General features: G+C 43.8%; 1 protein-coding gene across 1 annotated transcript; it reads left to right on the forward strand.

The window, feature by feature from the left end:
• Positions 1-2,543: 2,543 nt before the first annotated feature.
• GORASP2 (golgi reassembly stacking protein 2) lies at positions 2,544-18,228 on the forward strand. The gene is made up of 10 exons (XM_075430751.1): positions 2,544-2,727; positions 10,695-10,775; positions 11,547-11,750; positions 12,136-12,222; positions 12,704-12,834; positions 13,450-13,582; positions 13,708-13,831; positions 14,197-14,283; positions 16,332-16,427; positions 17,176-18,228. Exons 1-10 carry the CDS (start codon positions 2,665-2,667, stop codon positions 17,493-17,495), a joined length of 1,326 nt encoding a protein of 441 aa, XP_075286866.1. The 5' UTR covers positions 2,544-2,664; the 3' UTR covers positions 17,496-18,228.
• The last annotated feature ends 555 nt before the right edge of the window (positions 18,229-18,783 follow it).

Raw genomic sequence — 18,783 nt, forward strand, 5'->3', positions numbered from 1 at the left:
GGAATCAATGGATATCTGCAGAGAACGTCTTTCTTCATCGAGGTGGAACCAGCCCAAAAGGAGTGACGGCATTTTGATGGAAAGCTGAGATGCTGTGGTAAGACAGAAGTTCCTAAGAAAAAGCATCTCAGGTCTTGCAGCGATGCATACAGTTTATGTCTCAGAGAGCGGCCATGTTCATATTTCTCTGAAGGGGTTGACCTGGGTGATTAAGAAGAACAAAATATGGCTGCCCATTTCTGTGTTCCCCACATGCAGGCACAAAACTTTTACAGATCTCCTGAGGAAGAGGGAAATAGAATTTCTTCGCTTCTGTCAGAACAAGACAAACTGATTACCGACGCAATGGTACTGACTGGCTCTCAGAAGGGGTAAAGTCTGAGCAGACTCATGGCATCGCAAAATCTCTGCCACCTTGTTTCCCTGCTACCACCTTTAGGAAACCTGAAGAGCATTCCGCCTTTGACAACACTTCACTCTTGCAGCTGCAGCCAGAATAGATGTAATTTGTCTTCCCTTTCACGAACAGCTGGACGCAAGAGCTGCTGCAAACTGCCAGGGCGCTTCGACCTCCTTCTCAGCCCTGCACACACTTCTCAGTGGTCGCAGGAGCAGGATTCAGCCACAGAAGTGTTACTGCCAGCGACATGGTCTTTCTGAACCTTCTGTTGTGTACGTGGTGGTTTGGCTTTGCCACTTACCGGGAACTGGATAACTTGAAGTCAGGCTCATAAACTCACCACTCTGCAATTTGGGCAGCTTGAAGGCTGTTCACACGTTCAGAGGCCAGATGGAAATGTGTGAAAACTCGTATTCACATCTGGGGTTTTCAAGCACATATTCATCAAAACAGCAATGTTTCAACGGCAAAACACTGTTACTCTTTTTGGTTCTGGTGTTGGTGGACAGAAGTATCAAGTTTGGGATAACAGTCACTTTTTTTTCACAAAGAAAGGAAAGTTCAGATCTTTTCTTTATGATCTTTAATGACATGGGAAAGGGCCTCTAAGAGGTATTTTACAGTGTGTTTCACTGTGATGTAGTACTTGTGTTGCAGTAACCTCTGCTGAGAGCTAACTTTTTAAGGATGAGGTACGTGACACACTGAAGAGAGGATTTAGTGTCTTCAGTGAAGCACATTAACAATTATTACATCTGACCTAACATAAACTCTGAGTAGGAAATGGCTGCCATTAACGAAATGTTTATCAGCACCAGAGCCACTCACCTCTTCGTAATCTCTGGGGAAACAGAAATGTCACTAAAATTTACTGTGTTGTCTAAAAATGCTCTGGAATTTATGAGGCTTTGGCTGGGGAGAGAAGCAATCTATTGCAGTGTTTGCCTGAGTTGTTGGGCTTTTTTTTTGACACAGTAATTCAAGGGTCTTCCACTCCAAAGGGAAGGCAATGAAACCGAGTATACCCTGGAGAAGCCTTCACCAAATGAAGGTTTTAACCCACAGAGTCTTCCTCCACAAAGGAGGGGCTGGCACCACAGACCCAGTCAGCCAGGAGGACAACATCTGCCTGGCAGCTGCCTCGCGGCCGGGTAAAACCGACAAGCAAGCCACCAGCCCGACCGCGCCTGCCCAGCAGCGTGAGGCGAGGTGTCAGGCGGGAGCCCCTCTCCCAGAACAGAGCGAAAGACGGACGGCGGGCGGCAGTTTGCCACCAGCTACGCAGCGTTCAGGCAGCTTCGGACGGAGGGCGGTGAAGCGCAGCCGCTGCCCCAGAGTCACGCCGTGTTATGCTGCCGTCCATCACCAACCTCTAGCAGCAAGAAAAGAAACCAGTATGGCTGGGATCGTCCTTCCAAACCTAACCGGCATGTGCGTGGAAGCATTCGCTTCAGCCACTATAGCTTTCAGCCTTGTTTGTGTGACTTTGTCAGCTCATGTACAGCGTTACAGGCCACTGTCACAAATTTGTCGTCAGATACAATTTGTTTATGTACTGTTCACTTTGCCTTCTTACTCCGTATCGCTGCCTCGGGGCACCCCGGAGTTGATTTCGGCCGTGCCGGAGGAACGCGGGCTGCCGGCGCCGGTGGAGGCACCGGGCCCGGGACGGGCAAAGCAACGAGACGTGGGTTTCTAGTCCCGCCGATCCGAATTCGTTCTGCGACCCGCCGAGGATGCGGACACCGCGCTGCCGCCCACCAGCGAGCGCCGCTTCCGCACCGCCGAGTGCGGCCGAGCGGGCAGCGCTCCGCGAAGAGGCCACCGCTCCCCGGGGACCCATCGTACCGGGGCCCGCAGCGCCGGGCCGCACGGCCTGCACCCGGGGCCGCTCCCGGCGGGGGGCAGGTCGCCGGAGCCGCGGGTTCGCGGCCAACCCCGAGCAGCCACCACCGCCGCGCCTTTGTGCCGGGGTCTGCCCCTGTCTCCTTACTGGCCACTTCCGGGCAGCGCCGCCCTCGGCCGCGAGGCGGCGCGGACGCGCGGAGACGCGCGGGACGGACGCGGTGCACGTCGGCCACCGTACAGCCCACACCTCCCCGCGGTGGCGGGGGGCTCCCGGCAGGGGTCGCTGCGGCGCGGGCTCCCGGCATGCCCCGCGCGCGGCCTACGCCCGCCCCTGCCGAGCCGGGCGGGAGGCAGTGCCACGTCCGTAGCGCGCGGGGCTTTGTGCGGGGAACAGCGCCGCCGCCGCCCGCTGGGCCATGGGCGCCTCGCAGAGCGTCGAGATCCCCGGCGGGGGCACCGAGGGCTACCACGTCCTGCGGGTGAGGGCCGCGGCGAGGCGGGCGCGCCGCCGCCGGCGGGCCACTGGGCCCGGCGGCCTCCCCCGCCGCGGGGCAGCGCTCGGGCGGCCCGAGGTGCTCCGCCGCGCCTCGCGTCAGCGGTGCGGCCCGCGGCGGGGGCCGCGCTGCCGGCTCCCCGCCCTAGAGGAGCGGGGGGGGCGAGCTGCCGGGCCTCCGGGCGCCCCGCCGGGAGGCCGCGGCCTCGCCCCGCTCCTCCCCGCGGCTTCGCCTCCGCCGCGCGGAGCTGCCAGGGGCCCGCGCCCCGTCCTGGCCGGGCTGCGGGCCGCCCTCCCCGGCTGGGGCGGCCCGGGCTGCGCCGCCGCGCGTAAGCGGGCGGGAGGGCCGTTGCGCGGGGGCGATGCCGCTGCCCGGGCGGCCTGCGCGGGAGGTGCGGTGGGCCGGGCGGCCCGGGCGCGTCCGAGCGGCGGCTGGAGAGCCGCGACTCTTGCGGTGCCCGGCGCGGGCGGCGCCTCGGGCTTCGGCCCTCGCAGTGGTGCCGGGGGCGTTGGGCCGCGGCGTCGAAGCGGCGAGAGCTGCGCTCGTGGTGGAGGCAGCGTTGCTGTTCTCCATGGCGACGCAGTTTTTGTTCAGGCTGCAGCCACGGGATTTCGGGTTTGTGCGCAGCGATGTGTTTTGCCGGGCAGTGTGAAAGGTCTCGTCAGCAGCCTTTGGGGCGTCCGTCCTTCAGCGTGGGTTTCTCCTTCAGCGGGCGGAACGGGGCCTGGGATCCAAGATTCGTCCTTGGATCTGATGCACTGGGCGACCCGGTAGCCTTGCCGGAGTTACTGCGGCCTTGCCCGCCCCGCAGCGCTTTTGCCGCTATTGCCGGAGTGTCCGTACCCTTACTGTAGGCACCGTGCTGGGCTAGCCTGTTTGCTGGCGTCGGACCTTCTCGGATCAGCTCCCCGCCTGGAGCTAGCCCCACGTTTCAGACAGGTGGAAGACCTCAGCTCACGTGAATTAGTACTTCCTTCCATGGTCTAGCTTGCTAGTAGTGAGCTACAACTGTATGTACAATGCCATGGTGAGAAAAGAACAGAGGTCGTTTTTCAAGTGTTAAAAAACGCTGCATAATGCTTTTGAGAAGCAAACATTGAGGTTCTGATCGAATCCAAACTTCTCTTAAAATTTATATATAGGCTAAAGTCACAATGGTCTCTGTTCCTCCCTTTTAATATTGCTAGTATTACTAATATATGACCGTCTATTTTGTCTTTTCCTTTTCCCCCAAGAAAGCCACTTTTGCAGTTTGGTAAAAGTGGCAGACTTTTTTTCTTTTTTTAGTGTACTGTAGCATAGATATCATGTGCTTTTTACTTTTGGGGGTTATAGAATCAGTAAGTACTCTGCAGTTAGAAATGCTTATATTGAAATGCATGTGGCATACAGGTGACTAGAATTTTCCTATATAGTTTTTCCAAGTTTAATTTTGTAGTTGGTATTCTGTATTAAGTTCATTAAAGACAGATGTGTTCAGCTCACGCTGTTAGAGGAGCTCTGCACAAATGCTCTGTCTGCGTGGACCGACCTTTGGTAGAACTTGGGGTCGAGCAGTACCGCTGTTTTCTTCTAATTTATTCTCAAGCAGACTTTCTTTCTGAGCTCAGCATTTTAATAAGATAAATGAGAATGGTAAAAGGAAAATGGCAGTAGTCTTTCTGTGTTACAGATCTAATTCAGATGAAGTCAGATTTCTTTGATAACACCAAACTTATGTAAATAGTCTGTAGTGGTTGTTTTTAAGATTTCATAAGTTGTTGGAAAGCTAGAGAAATGTCAGAAATTTTTTTCAATTGTGGAAGAATTTGTTCGGGTAGAGCAGATAAATGAAAAATACGTGTTAAAAGGCCAGGAAACACATGAGTTAACGTTGTTCGGAATGACAAGTTGCCAGAGGAATGAGCAAACTGAGACTGTTCCTTACAGAGAGACTTTAAGACCGTACGTGCTGCTTCCCTGCAAAACTGGTGGCAAATCTCTTGTTCTGCTCACTTCAGACAGCAGGGGAACAATACCATCATTAATTTCTGATGTAATTTTTGCAGATTACTTTTTGACTGCTCCTGCTAATATTCAGTGCAATATCGCTTTCATTGTGAGCTGTATTATCAGTGCACTTGTAACAGGAAATAGGAACACTCCAGGACTGAGCGCTGTTGAAGGAAAGCGATTTCATCATATGCATACTTGACAGGAGAAGTTGCTGTGGATTGCATTGTTGGGGTTTCTAAACATTGAAATTAAAAAAAAAAAAAAAGAGGGGGTAAGAAAGTTACAAACTTTTGTTGCCCTGGTCTCTTCATAGGTAGACCTAATAATCAGTCATTTTTTGGAAACAATTCTTTAGAACACATTTATGTTGATCATATGTGCTTTTGCTGTTAGACTTCCATTTACTGATTCATGTAATGTGCTCATAAATCTCTCTTTTTATCTAGTACCTCCCAGGCTGATAGCATGCAATGCTATTTACCTCTAGGAATTTTCTCCATCGTTTGTTTTTCTCCTCCATAAGCTTCCTGTAGCATAAGTTATGTGGCTGATTAGAGCAACTGTCTGACTCTGTATTGCTCAGTATGCATTTGTTTCTGCTCTTCAAAACAGAATCAAGCAAAAGTTTGAATAACTTTCTTGTTCAGCAATGCAAAACTGCCATAGTTTGCCCAGGCTGTTGTAATGACTTGACAATTTCTTCAACTAATAGGTGATGTGAGATTTTTTTTATCTGTGTGAGATTTGTATGCCATTGTGTTATGTGCTGTTCTCCCTAAAAGATGCTGGGCAGCAGTGCCCAAAGTTTAGATTTCTAACTTTTACTGGAGTGCTTCGATTTGTTTTACTAGAGATACAAACATGTTGCCATAAAGTGATGACTTATATTTTAAGGGAGGCTGACATTTTAAAAGATTGAGTTAAATACTCTGTGCCAAAATGAAATTTGATGCTACGTATAGGGAATCTATTTTCTTACAAAAAGCTTACAAAGCTTTTTCTCTTGAAAACAGGGTGTTTCAGAAGGAAGTTCAATACAGTTATACTGTGTAACGTGTTAAACTAGCTGACAAAAATAAAACAGATTCTGTCAGACCTAACAGAAATTGCTTATACACGATACATCATGAAATTTTATTACCAATTGCAGAGTGGGTGGAAGAACTAAAAAATCCCACTTCTTTCAGCATTTTGTTGGCAATAAAGTAAATATTAGGAAGCATTTCTTGGGGAGGGGGGAAGCTCCAGAGCTTCTGCTCCTTGACGGTTGTGTATTTAGTGCTTGAAGCTAAGCTTCTGGAAGTTTAGGTGGACACTAGTAGAAGTTATCTGACTTTCGGAAGTGGTGAGAACCTTCATCTGCCTCTGAAAATCAGGATTGCCATGCCTAATTCCATTTACTGTAGCAGTGCTTGCTCGGGGCTTAAATCTGTGACAGTTGTGTTGCTGAGCAGCCTTATTGTAATGTGTGATGTACAATGTATACTGTGTAGGCATAGAGTGAAAGTGTTGGGAAAGGTGTTCAGCAAAAAGAAACTTTATGTATTTACCACAAAAGAAGTCTTTTTAGTAATGAAGATTAAAATCAGTGTCTTGACCTTGAAACCTTTTCCCTGTTTAATTCTTGTCAGTGTATTAAAAGTGAAATAATTAGTGTATAATCTATGTGCTCAGCAGCCCTGCTGCCGAGTGCTGTCATCTCGGTGAGAAGCTGAAGTCCTGCAGCATTGTACGAGGCTGAAAGGGTCACACAGCCCTTTTCTGCCTTCTGGCATTCAGCGTTCTTGATAGAGGTTTTCTTCGCTTGGGCTTAAAAAGCTCCAGTGGTGGCAGTTCCACAGCTTCTCCATGTAGTCTGTTGCACTGTTTTTCTCTACTGTTAGAAAGTAATGGCATTTACCCACAGGTGTCTGTAACTGATATATCTGAAATAACAGCTGGCTTTGAGAGAATTAGGCTTCCCAAGCTGCCATGGATGGTATCTTGCCTGCAGTGACATCTGTTGTCAATGGTATTACTTGATTATTTCTCAGTCCTTATTCAATTACAAAGAGAAGTTACTGAATACCTATTTGGAGCATACAGCAAAGCTGCACAAAGCCAGATTGCTCAGGAGGCCTACAGTTTATGTATGTGTACATGGGAACTTTATTTCCGTCGTTAAGAAGAAGGTTTTTGTGCCCTTGTGTTGCCTGAGGTCCCTGGTTATCTTTTGTTGCTGTAGTTCCCATAAGAGACCCGTGGCCACAAAGGTTTGGGCGGAGAGCTGTGTCGTGCATGTGGCACCGCGTGATGGTGATGAATTGTGCAGGTAGCTGGCTGAAAGTAAGGTGCTGAGACACAAAAACTGTATGGGGTCAGTGTGATAGTTGTGCAGGGCTGGGCACGTCGCTGCTTGAAGGAGAAGATTTTTTGTGTGGAATGAACTTGGCACTTCTGGTTTGCATTTCTGGGACTGCCAGGCATGAAAATGCTTTTCCGTCAGTGACTCTGGGCCCAAATGAGCAAGGGAAATAGGAAACTTTCTGTGACTGAAGCTGTGCGTGGCAGCATGAGGAAGTGTGATGACAGAAGGGATGCAGCTTCTGAGGTGCGTGTGTGATTGATGCAGCTGCAAGAGCTTGATTTCTTTTGGATACAGCTTTCTGGTAGTTTTTATGTGCCCTCTTAGAAACAAACCATGCAGAGATGTTCAGGATTGTGATGGATTTTGGGGAAGGTGTTCAACATCTGAAGATACTTCCTGCAAACTGATCGTTTGGAACTTGGAAACTCTTGCAGTCCCTTCATCAGTTTGGAGCAGACTATAAATAATTTGAGTACCAAATCTATATATCCCAGGTGTCAGCAAGCTAGACACTGCATGGATGCTGAACATATGCAGTTCTTGTTTATTGTAGGTGCTCCTTCTCATCTTAAAAGATTACCTTATTGAATACTGGTCACTTGTTGGTTCAGTGTTCAGGATGTGATGGGGGAAGGTTATTATAATCACAGAATCACAGAATGTTCGGGGTTGGAAGGGACCTCTGTGGGTCATCTAGTCCAACCCCCCTGCCGAAGCAGGGTCACCTACAGCAGGCTGCACAGGACCTTGTCCAGGCGGGTCTTGAATATCTCCAGAGAGGGAGACTCCACAGCCTCCCTGGGCAGCCTGTTCAGTGCTCCATCACCCTCAGAGGGAAGAAGTTCTTCCTCATGTTCAGACGGAACTTCCTCTGCTTCAGTTTGTGCCCATTGCCCCTTGTCCTGTCACTGGGCACCACTGAAAAGAGCTTGGCCCCATCCTCCTGACACCCACCCTTGAGATATTTATAAGCATTTATTAGGTTCCCTCTCAGCCTTCTCTTCTTCAAGCTGAAGAAGCCCAGCTCCCTCAGCCTTTCCTCATAGGAGAGATGCTCCAGTCCCCTCATCATCCTCATAGCCCTCATAATAAGGTCATGGGGGAAGGTTACTGTTTCAGGGTGTAGGGGATTTCTTTGTTTTCTTACAAGTTAATTTGGAAATGGAGGAAAATCTCTGAATAAAGAGTGGACCATGTGAATGAAGTCCGGCTTTTCATTATTTTAAGGCTGTAACATATATCCAGTCCTAACAATCTCATGTGTTATCTGAATAAATGTATCAGCTTGCTGGATTTACAGATTTTTTTTTTTTTTAATGTTGAGGTTTAGAAAGGCACGTTCTGTCTTTAAAATCCTTGTTTTCCCCATAACTTCTGAAATCATCTGCTGATTTCATTTTTGAGTAAAGCTTTTATGTCAGGTTCATTAAAAACATAAAATGTAAGTTCTTATGTCACACGCAATAGGTGGTGGAATGAGAGAGAGAGAGGCTATTAAAGTATTTTCACGTCACCTCACTAAACTGAGGGAAGAGCAACAGACAGCTCAAGCTCATCCTGCATTCACTACTACAAAAACCATATGAGAGAAGAGGATGTTTTGAATGACTTAAATACAAGAGAAACTTCAAGCCAGAGAATGCAATTATGGAGCATGTCCATAGGAAACCAGAGTTCTTTAATTTTGCTTTCACGAAACTGTTCGTTTAACCTTTCTTTGGCAGGAAGGCCTTGAATACCCAACTTAGTAAGTAACTTCTTATGTTGCAGAAGAATAATTCACATAGTGTATTTGAGCGCCTCAGTGGCTTTTCTCATAAGCTAAAATTTGTGTTTGTGGAGGCTGTTCTGAGTTAGCTCTACATTATTGAAAGTTTAAAGTTAAAAATGAGCTCTAGGAACAGTGCACTGAAGTCAAAGCAACATCCTCAACGTGCCTGGGAGTTTCTGTGCATCTAGTGTCAGGGGTCTGCTACACGGAGCTTAGCTTGTACTTTCACCCTAATACGTGGTGCGCAGCTTGCTCTCTGATTTCTAGTTATTCTTGGCGTTCTGAACTGAGAAATTGAGGAAGTAGCACCAAGGCAGTAGTTTGGATCTAGTTAGCGGGACTGCAAGGTACTTTGGTGGTTGAGAGCAGTGGTTCTGTAGAGTTAATACTTGGCACCCAGGGAGATTATCTGTACCCCAGTTGTAGGAAGTTATTTCCAAGGAGCATGCAGGCATCTTGAAGAGACACTTAAGAAATTATAAATGTGGGGTTTGGGGGTGTTACTGCTGCCTCGGTGACTTTTATTACTTTCGGGATAATGTTGGTTTCATACTTTTTTGCTGTTTTACAAATCTTGGACAGCAGTCAGTGTGTGTGATGTGTCTCTGGAACTACTGATTCCAAATTATTTTTTGTTTAATGAATGTTTAGATTATGAGACACTGATGTTCTAAGCTTCTGGCATCTGTTACAGAAAGCTACCCACAAGTAATATGAGTTTTTTCCAAGCTCTGATTTTGTGAGTGTGTTGGGCAGAGATAAATAGATTCTTAAGAGGACAGTTTTAGTAGTTATCAAGGGTGGTTTTTTTTCCATATTACAATATTTTGTTCTAGATGAGTCATATTAAGAAAACTCAATTCCTGCAGAATCAGACCGGTATTGAACAAACTAGCAGATTTGTACCAGTTTTGTCAGATGGAATAACATGTAGTGTTAGAAACCACACTGTAAAGGGCAATGCTTTTTAGATCTTTTTGGAAGATGAATGTAGCACATAAACGAAGAAGCCGGCGGGTAAAATGAATCAGCTTACAAATCAAAAAATATATTCTTTGCTGCGAAGGCTGTAGGAAAAATCTGATAGCCATATTGAAGTTACTTTTGTCTGTCGGCAGTGCATATAGTGGTGAAAAAACAACACTCTCAAAATGTCTGTTACTCCATTTGGAATTAAAAGCATACTTCAGGCTTCTGGGAGCAGTGTGTATCCAATACTTGTCCTAGTGGAGTGGTTGAATTGTTCGAGCTGCCTGGCTGCAAAATTGCATGTGTCCCTTTTCTTGCAGCTTGTTGGTATGTTAACGAATCGTTGGTTGTACAGAAGCCCTCTGTGACTCAAGAATGTCAGCAGGTGATGTTTAATCATGAGAACAGCCCCTGCTTATGGAGATTTGACTCTCCTTTTCCTCTAGTAAGCATAAGATAAAAAGCAAGGTGCAACATTAGTACTTCTCTGGAAAGATACTGCTTTTTAACTTACTTTTTGAGAATTCATTAAGCTTGTCCTTTGACCATAATCTCCTTTATTGAAATAAATATCTACAATTTATCTGCTGCAGATGGGAAGCAGTATTTGTCCCAGGGAGTGGCTGCTGTTGTGTCATTCCTCAATAATTTATAAATTACTGATTCTTTTAAAATGTTTCTCTCTCTCTGTCCTTTTTTTTTTTAAGGGAAGGATTTTTTTGGTGCAAAAGATTATACTTGAACGTTTAAAAATCATACATACAAATATCAATAGCTTCGAGAACTACAGTTTGTGCAAGCAGAAATATAGTTCTAATCTATGAATCAGCATTAGTACACTTCTGCTAAATTCTTGTTTAACTTTGTTAGGTACAAGAAAACTCACCGGGGCATAGAGCTGGATTGGAGCCATTCTTTGATTTTATCGTGTCCATTAATGGTTCAAGATTGGTAAGTGTATTGCTATTTTATCACTTTAAATATAAACAATGTGTTGAGAATCTTATAGATAAACCAATGCATTTGTTTTATTTAAACGTATGTAAAATATTTCCCCTTAGTTTAAAATGAGAAAGCCTAACAGCATCAGAAATTAATTTCCTTTACCCTGTAGTTATAATGTTAAAATTTTTGCTGGAGAATAAGGGTGCAGACAGACATGCTTTCTGCAGACATCTGTGCCAGCAGAAGATAGTGCTACCTACTGATTCACTGCTAGCTGCTTGTGTTAGTGTGCCCTGAGTTCTGTCTGTAAAACTGCTTGTGTGAGAACTTGCAAACTCATTTCAGTCAAAACACACTGAAAGAGCTGTTGTCAAAGCTGTTAGCTGGGCAGGAATCACGGGAGAAAGTTTTCAAGCAGAGTAGTAGTGAGACAATGAATGGTCATAGCAGTAGAGAAGAGCAGCTGTGGGTAAGCTCTTCCACCAGTACGGCTGGTTTCAAGAAAGCCTCTGAAAACGTGCAAGGTGCATCAAATCACAGGTTTAAAAGTCCTTTCACGTTTGGAAAGTGTGATCTGCTGCTGTGAAATCCTAGGTTTTTGCCAGAATTGTATTCTAGAATTGTGAAGGGACTGCAAGTTCATTATAAAATAGCTGTAGATACATGTGCTGATAATGCACAGTGTTTACAAGACCTTTGAAATACAAAAGCGGTGCTGTAGGACTGGATGCTTGCTGTGTTAAACACTGACCCAAGCTCTTATCTGAACATTTGCAGAATAAAGACAATGACACTCTCAAGGACCTGTTGAAAGCAAATGTGGAAAAGCCTGTAAAGATGCTCGTGTACAGCAGCAAAACCCTGGAACTGAGAGAAACGTCAGTGACCCCCAGCAACATGTGGGGTGGGCAGGGCCTTCTGGGTGTGAGCATTCGGTTCTGCAGCTTTGATGGGGCCAATGAAAACGTATGGCATGTTCTGGTACGTACAGACTTCCAGGTATTTTTCTTACTGTTAAACTTTTTGGTTTTTACTGAGAAGTAACTTGCAGAGGGGTACACAAGACATGAGATCAAATTGGGCTGTTTTTTCTTCATTGAGTTTTGTGTTTGGAAAGACTTTTGAACTAGAACTCTATGCCTGTGAGTATGTTATCAAATCTTGTATTTAAATCCATGGTTTTGTACAATACTCCTTGTAACGATATCAAAAGAGACTCGTCTAGCTACTACTTCACCAGTTCAGTGACTATTCTACTAATTGTGTTGAAAACTTGACCAGTTTGTCTGTGTGAAGTGCACATCTAACTGTTCTGCTACACCCTGATAATTAGCTAGTGTTTTGTAACTTTCCATCTTAAAACTAGGAAGTGGAACCAAACTCTCCTGCTGCATTAGCTGGACTTAGACCTCATAGTGACTATGTAATTGGAGCAGATACCGTCATGAATGAGGTAAGTATATAAAAATAGGATTTTGAATTTTTTTTTAAACTAAATAAAAAAGAAATTGTACCAGGGCAGTTTGAAACATCCCCAGTTCTCTGTCTCTGTTCAATGCTAATGGAAGTAAGTTAGTGCAGGGAGGAAGGAGCTCTGGCATGGTGCCTCTTCTTTGTGCTTAAATGCAATTCTGGAAATAAAAACTGCACTTAAATGTCTTTGTGAAGTCAGATAGAAACTTTTTTTGTACTCTAATATTAATATTTCAAATAGAAGATGTGAAATTTTGGTTGTCCCAGATTTCTTGTGATTTGTACTAGCAAAGCACATTGTAAAGCTGGCCTCGTGATAAAACAGCAGCACTGAAACAACTGCAGCACATAGCAGTTACCAGGTTCTGTTGCAGAAAGTTAGGACTAGGAAGATGATCGTTCTAATGCCAAATGATAAAATAAGGACGAGAAAGCCCTTATTCATTTCTATCCTTTTCCAGTCTGAAGATCTCTTTTCCCTTATTGAAACGCATGAAGCGAAGCCATTGAAACTTTATGTGTACAACACAGACACAGATAATTGTCGGGAAGTGGTGATTACTCCAAATTCTGCCTGGGGTGGAGAAGGCAGGTAAGGAGACAGTATGTTACAGAGGGATGGGATGACTTTCTTATAGCACTAGCCTGAAAGCTGCTTGCTAAAGTTTTCTACAAAGACAGGAAGAGAGTGGTGTTATATCCAAGGCATTTCTGCTATAATATATTATATATTTACTTGAAATTCAGATTTAGTTACTCATGGGGGATGTGTATTTACTATTTACACAGTAAGTTAGCTAGTGCAAAAATGCACAGTGCAGTGGTTGTTTTCTGCATTAGGCTTCAAATAGTCATTAGGCTGTAGTATATTCTTGAAGTATTGCACAGTAGACAGAACAGAGGACTGCAAAGAAGAACTGTGAGTTGAATTCCAAGCTGTATACCTGATATAGCTACTTGGTTTAAATAACAATGAAATTTATTTTGTGCTGAATGTTTATTGCTAAAAGCTACAGAATTTTCTTTCAGTTGTCTCATATTGATTATTTCTCCATAGAAAATGAGGCAACATCTGGGAGGGAGGGGAAAGTTGTGCAGAACTTACCTTGAAACTTGTTGGCATCTTGAGTCATTCACACATTGCTTGCTGTGGAGTCTGTAGTTGTAACGTCAGTTCACTGACTTTGAAATGTTCATGTTTTAAAAGCCTAGGATGTGGCATTGGTTATGGATATTTGCATAGGATACCTACACGCCCATTTGAAGAGGGAAAGAAAATTTCTCTCCCGGGACAGCTGCCTAGCGCATCTCTCAGTCCCCTGAAAGATGGCTTCACAGAGGTAAGCTGTCGTCACTTCTTTGGCTTGGTGAAAATGGATTATGATGATGTATTGCTTTTCTGCCGCTGTTGGTTCTTGTGGAAACACACCCTAGTGATGTAACTTTCTTTTCTCCTTTCGATTAGGTTCAGCTGTCATCAGTTAATCCCTCAGCCACGGTGCCGCCTGGGTCAGCAGGCCTTGAGCAGAGCCTTTCGGGACTTTCTATTAGTTCACCCTCAACTGCTGTCAGTAGCGTTCTCAGTACAGGTTAGTGTGGAAGGAACTGGCTTCTGAAACACGTGGGATTTCTCACTTTCTTCCTTTCACAGATGTTTCTATCAATTTAATAGGAGGCAGAAGAGAGAACAATATTTTCTTTTCCCCAAACTTTTCTCCACAACAAAGGCTAGAGTACTGTAATTGTGCCCTACTTGCTCGCAAGATTATTGCAGACAGCTTCTATCAGAAATACAGCGTGTATTATTTAGGATACTGTTTTTCTTCATCAACGTTTTATGGTTAAGGCAAATAGTAGTTCTCTTGTAAGTAATTATTTATTTGTACTCCTTGAGGAAGGGAACTGAAGTGTTGTATGCTTGAAATTAATGTTGTTTTCCTGTATACTCCACCAGGTGTTCCGACAGTTCCATTATTACCACCGCAAGTCAGTCAGTCCCTTACCTCTGTGCCACCAGTTAACCCAGCAACTACATTACCAGGTGAGTAGGTAAAATTTCTTAAACAAAAATCTTAAGGGAGCAAGGAAAGAGAGCTGACTTTTCCACTGCTTTTTTGGGGGTGGGAGAGTATAACTTCATACAAATTACACATTTCAGATTAAAGATCTCTATACAACCTCTACAATGTTAACATTTTTTATTTTTTTTTTAGTATTTGCACAGCAGGTCTGTGGCACAGAGGACTGAGTTGGCAACAAAGTTTAAAATCCTTTATCTTTTAGGGCTCCCTGCACTATAGATGCAGCATTCAGGGTTTTTGAGGAAGGTATTAGCTCTGCTATTTGCAACATTTCTTGATATAGTGTTACTGTCCATATGTCATAAGCTGTATGTTGCAAAATACTTTTGCAAATAGCTTCACAGTTTCCAGTTTGTCCTTTGCACTGAGAGGTCATGACAGCAGTGAGATCTGAGACGACATGTCTTGTCTCTTTCTGCATTCCTTTCACCCTTAAAACCTCCATTTTAGGAAACTCCTTTTTAATACTTGGCTTGATCATTCTTCCTAGTATAAATAGAGGGCTAACAATATAGAACTGCATGTTGCAGTTGCTATTTCTGAATTACTTAGTGATTTGAACTGGTATGACAAAAGTAAGAGTCTGTCTACAAAGTGGTGTGCATTATTCCCTAATAATAACAAACATTTTGAGCACTAGTATTCGAGAATTATTCACAGTAGGTAAGATAAGGACTGCATAGGATTTTACTGTGTAGTTGTGCACTGGTACAGGACTCAATCATGCATTCCAAAACACTGAAGGAGTTGTATTTTATGTTTTGTATGCTACGAGACAAGCGGATGAAGATGTGTCCAAAAGTTTTAAGTAATGTTTGGAGGTATGCTTTCTAACATAGGAAAAATGTGTAGTACGGCTAAGTGCATGCATACAAGGGCAGAGAACTTTAGTCATGTACTGCTTATATAAAAGAGCAAACTACTAAGAAGTTCAGCTTCTGTTAATGTTCTCTTCTTCCCCAGCCCGCTATCCACCCCTGTGCCAAAACATGCAAAGACAAATTTTCCTTTCACCATGTTCTCTGAATAGTATCATTGCTTTTTTGAAAGCTGTTAGAATATTTCTTGCAATTTGTATGGCCATACTAGTGAAATTTGAATATACAGGGGATATAAAATTTGAGTGAATGTGTGTGAAGTTCAACTTTTTTCAGATTTTAAAAAAGGTTCAAACCAAAGTTGCTTGTAGCTGAGCTGAGAGCTCTTTGAGTCAGATTGTGTCAGCCTTTGTGGCTAATGAAGTCACAGGTAGGTGAGGATGACTGGTTCTTAATCAAAATCTGTGTACAGTGGCCTTGTTTTAAGGCTTTTCTCCTCTTCATCTTTTTACTGTAATATCAACGGTTTATTTCAGAATTAGCCTTCTCTGAGTGAAATGCAAAGTAGGAGTAGAGCCCTTGTCCCAGAAATGCGGCTCTACTAAGGCAGGAAGTTCAGGAGCGGAAAGACGTTGCATAGCAAACACTGTGATGGAAGGACATGTGTTCATCATATGTTTCTTTTCTGTTTTCAGTCCTTCCTGACTTCGAAAATTACTTTGTCTTTTCAGTATATTTTTGTGCTTAACTCTAGTTATGAACTAAGTAGAAAAGACTAATAATAGAATAATCAATAATAGAGATCATAAATACTACATGTTTCATCCTATTATTATCTTCTGCCATTCTGGTACAGTGCTGCCTGCAGTGAAATAATTACCTGTGTTAAAAGCTGAACTTGGAACGCAAACCTACTAATTCCTTGAAATAAGATTTTGCTTTCCTCAGAAAAATGTGAAAGGTTAGAATTACGCATTTGCTAGTCTGGACTTCCTGCAATAGGTATCTGTTTTCACTGTGCAACTTAAAAGCTGAAACTCAGTTGAATTTGCATTCTTGTATGTAAAAATGATGATCAAAATGTAAAGCAATATAAAAATAACTCTTAAATTATTTATAAGATCTCAGAAACAGTGAGAAAAAAACCCAATTTTAAGTTTTCAGCTGTAACTTTTCCATTCTTCTCTTAGGTCTGATGCCATTACCAGCAGGGCTTCCCAACCTGACTGATCTGTCCAAACTTAATTTACCTGCACCACACATCGTTCCAGAAATCATACAGCCTGGTACGTGCTCCTGCAAACTGAAACACTGTGTCATAGCGGGTGTCTCTGTGACGATTCTTGACACTCTCATTTAAAGCCCTCTCTTGGAGTGCTGAAGTGGAGAAATTGAGTGTTTGCCTGAGATGGAGTTGATAGTAGACAAGGAATATGTGTTTAGATAAACTAAATCTAAACCTGTTTCTGTATTTAGTTATTTCATCTTATTACCTGATTTATGATCTCAAAAGAGAGTGTGCAAAGAATGAAAGCGTATAGTTTTATGGGTGGAAAAAAATGAGGTGTTTCCTTGTATGCTAGATGAGGAGATTGAAGCACCCTGATTGAATGCCAAAAGTATGAACTAATACTAGATTTATGGTTTTAAACAAAACTGCTGAAGGTGTATATGGAGCAAGCAAAAAGAGATTGTAAGCTTACTTGGAGTAAGGTTCTAGTTAACTTCTTGTTTCTGTCAGTTTCAGTGAATGCCAGAAAAAAAATGTAATCATCAGTACTAATGCATACAGTACCTGGTCCTCTGGAGAGGTAGGAGCAAACTGGAGTTTATTCTGATTCTTCAGTTCTGAAATCTGAAAAGTGTGAGGCTTGAAACTGGCCTGCTGAGTCAGTGCTGCTCATATATCGTGCTTGCACTGACTGTGAAAAGTTCCCTCCTCTCCAAGAGTAAATAGATTAGAGAAGGTGAAAATTATAAGCAGGGAATCTCTCCAGATCTTCACTGCTTTTTTTTTTTTTCTCCCCTCCTTAGGTTTGCCATCCCTTCCCTCCTTGCCGCCTCTGAATCTGATGGGAATACCACCTCTATCCGTGCCACCCAAGTGTGTTCCTCTGCTGCCTTTGGTCACAGAGGCATCTACAGTGCCTACGGATTTGCTTCCCTCCATTACTCAAGCCGGAAGCTTTTCCATCGACCCTGGCACTACTGTAAATGTAGAACAGACCTCTACGCTCGCCTTGGATAGCGCTACCCCAGCTTCTAAGGCAGCTATTGTTGACAGATCGAGCGAGTCCTCTGCAGTTACTGAGAAGACATCTGGAGTCACAGATACACAGGCTTCTGAATCATAACTCCAGATCCCTCGGTTGGATTGGCCTGGTATTTATTTAGCCATGGGATACATATTTGAAGAGCAAGCTATCATTAATTTCATACTAGTTTGTACTTAATCTTTAGGAGTCCTGTAAATAATATGAAGGTATAATAAAAATAAAAGGGGGTTTATAAAGTTTGCGTGGTGGGAGGGGAGGAAGAGTACTTGTATGTAACCAAAAAAAAAAGTCAAGGTGGCAAACAGAATTCCACTGCCAAACTTGAAGGTATATGTTTTTAATATAGGCTGACAGCCTTAGCCTGCTAGGCCTGTCCTTGCTTATGATTAGCAATTTTTGCTTCTGATAGAAACGAAGCGGTTCTTGCGTGTGGCATTTAAGTACCGTAGTGCTTGTTCTTTGCAAGTATCTTGTTACTACAGTGGGGATGAGAATGTTCAGCCCGAGTTGTAAGTTTTAACACCACAGAAACTTCCACCTGAGGATACTTCTGTTAAAGTTGCTGAGTGAGCTGTTAACTGACATCTCGTTATTCAGCTTGTACACAAATCTTTATTTTTAAGCTCTTGAGAGATGCTCAAGCCACATTTTGTGACTGCTGCTGCGTTGTTTCATATGCCCACTGTAAAATGGCATTTGGAAGGGAATACAGGAAAGGTTAAATGTAGCACACAATTTGGCACTTCATGACTACTGTATGACAAATTCAATGGAGTAAGCATACATACAGCAATAAATTCCTGGAATTTTATCCTTTGTGTGACAAAACAGCACCTTTATTTAACGCTTAAACTCTCATTTGACTGGTTTTAGCTGAGCGCTCTCTAGCACCGATCTGTGAAGGGGCTCCTGTCCAAAGGAATGGATCCAAGAGGGAATGCCAGACTTCCCAGCGGCAGGCAGGATCAGCACTAGCAGTTAGAGCTGTTGCAGCAATGAGTCATAAAATCTGCCTGCGCATGATTCATACTTGGCTTTTTAAATTAATATTGAGGATGAAAATTGCAGATTAACTGTAGATTATGGACTTGTATAAACTGGTGTGTGCACTGTATTCCAGGTGATAGCCTTTGCTCCTGGTATCAAGTACAGCTGATAAGGAAAGTCTTCTGTACTACTTCAGTCCTACTTCTGTACTACTGGGATTCCATTCATACATGTTGGCTACGAGCATATGCAAACGTTAGTGGTATCATCAGCAGGCTGGAGCTGAAGTCTGTTGCAACAGCTACGTCATCCCTTTCGGCGATGTGCTGTGCCTGAGCACTGTTTGGAGCAGTAGTTGCACCTAACTGCTGATCGTAAT

Source organism: Opisthocomus hoazin, chromosome 9 (assembly GCF_030867145.1).
Source record: "Opisthocomus hoazin isolate bOpiHoa1 chromosome 9, bOpiHoa1.hap1, whole genome shotgun sequence".
NCBI lineage: Eukaryota > Metazoa > Chordata > Aves > Opisthocomiformes > Opisthocomidae > Opisthocomus > Opisthocomus hoazin.

Bases quoted from the DNA above. Each gene is read 5' to 3' on its own strand.
- GORASP2 (XM_075430751.1), top strand. From the start codon at position 2,665: ATGGGCGCCTCGCAGAGCGTCGAGATCCCCGGCGGGGGCACCGAGGGC. The intron at 2,728-10,694 runs GTGAGGGCCGCG...TAACTTTGTTAG, and splicing joins AGGGCTACCACGTCCTGCGG to GTACAAGAAAACTCACCGGG. The intron at 10,776-11,546 runs GTAAGTGTATTG...GAACATTTGCAG, and splicing joins CCATTAATGGTTCAAGATTG to AATAAAGACAATGACACTCT.